The 966-nt window shown below is 39.8% G+C and overlaps 1 protein-coding gene across 1 annotated transcript; it reads right to left on the bottom strand.

Moving 5' to 3' along the window:
* Nucleotides 1-63: 63 nt before the first annotated feature.
* On the bottom strand, nucleotides 64-634 carry LOC121940396 (synaptotagmin-2-like; the record flags this gene model as incomplete). The annotated part of the gene is made up of 2 exons (XM_042483176.1): nucleotides 64-333; nucleotides 485-634. Coding segments are annotated over 2 exons (279 nt in total), but the record flags the coding sequence as incomplete, so codon positions are not given.
* Between the last annotated feature and the right edge of the window lie 332 nt (nucleotides 635-966).

The raw sequence follows: 966 nt of genomic DNA, 5'->3' as shown, positions 1-966 counted from the left end.
TTTGGAAAACAAAAACAGACTGGGAGCATAACAGTTTATTAACTCGTTTACTTTTATAATCATGTAAACATACTTGACACCAGTGGTTCTTAAATGGGGGCAGGGGCACCCCTAGTGGTACTCTGGAGTACTGCAGGGGGTATGTGAGATTTTTGGCTGGACAGGAGCATGTGAGGCAGCATGTGAGGCAATAAGCATGATGTCTTACTGTACCTTCTGGGGCATCCTCAGATCTTCTTGTAGCTCCAGAGGGTAGGAGATGTTGAGCTGCCCTAGAGGAACCCTCACCTCTCCTAACACTGTGTGCCGCGAGAATTTATCAAAGTCCCTCACCTGCACACAGACATACGACAGACACACAGTTTACTTCCAGAAGTAAACACTCCTTCCCCTCTATTTAGATCCTTTTTTTCAACTGACAGAATAATTTCCTATGATTTGACAGATACTGAATGTGAGAAATGGGTGTGTTTTACTACAGGACCTCCATCCGCAGATTGATGTGATGAAGCTCTTTATCATCTTGCAGAATACAGCTGAACTGGTCTCCATACAAAGGGTTAAAGCTGCCTTTCACAACGCGAGTCCGCCACTCCTGCAGCACCGTCCACAGGACAGGCGCCGTCCCTTCGCTCTGAGAGAGTCACAGCAGTTCGATTTTTGATTTTGATTTGATTTATTTTGAAAATGGAAAAAAAGGAAATAGAGAAACTATTAAACAAAAGCAGACAGACAAAAAAATTATATCTTTTACAGACAGTGAAAAACATAAAGCAAAAGAAATGATGACTTGGTTTACATATTCAAAAAGGAGTGAGAAGAACAAAAAAATTATTTAATCTCACCTTCTCCATAAATCACTGAATTTTAACTAACCAGCTTCCTCATTAATTTAAACTTATACTACAATTGATTAAATATATACATACACCCACACACTCAAAATCAAATGTCTACAATTTTTCA

The sequence above is a fragment of the Plectropomus leopardus genome, unplaced genomic scaffold (genome assembly GCF_008729295.1).
Source record: "Plectropomus leopardus isolate mb unplaced genomic scaffold, YSFRI_Pleo_2.0 unplaced_scaffold85869, whole genome shotgun sequence".
Classification (NCBI taxonomy): Eukaryota; Metazoa; Chordata; class Actinopteri; order Perciformes; family Serranidae; genus Plectropomus; species Plectropomus leopardus.
The sequence above is the reverse complement of the archived record's forward strand: the minus strand, read 5'-3'. Positions and strand labels throughout refer to the sequence as shown.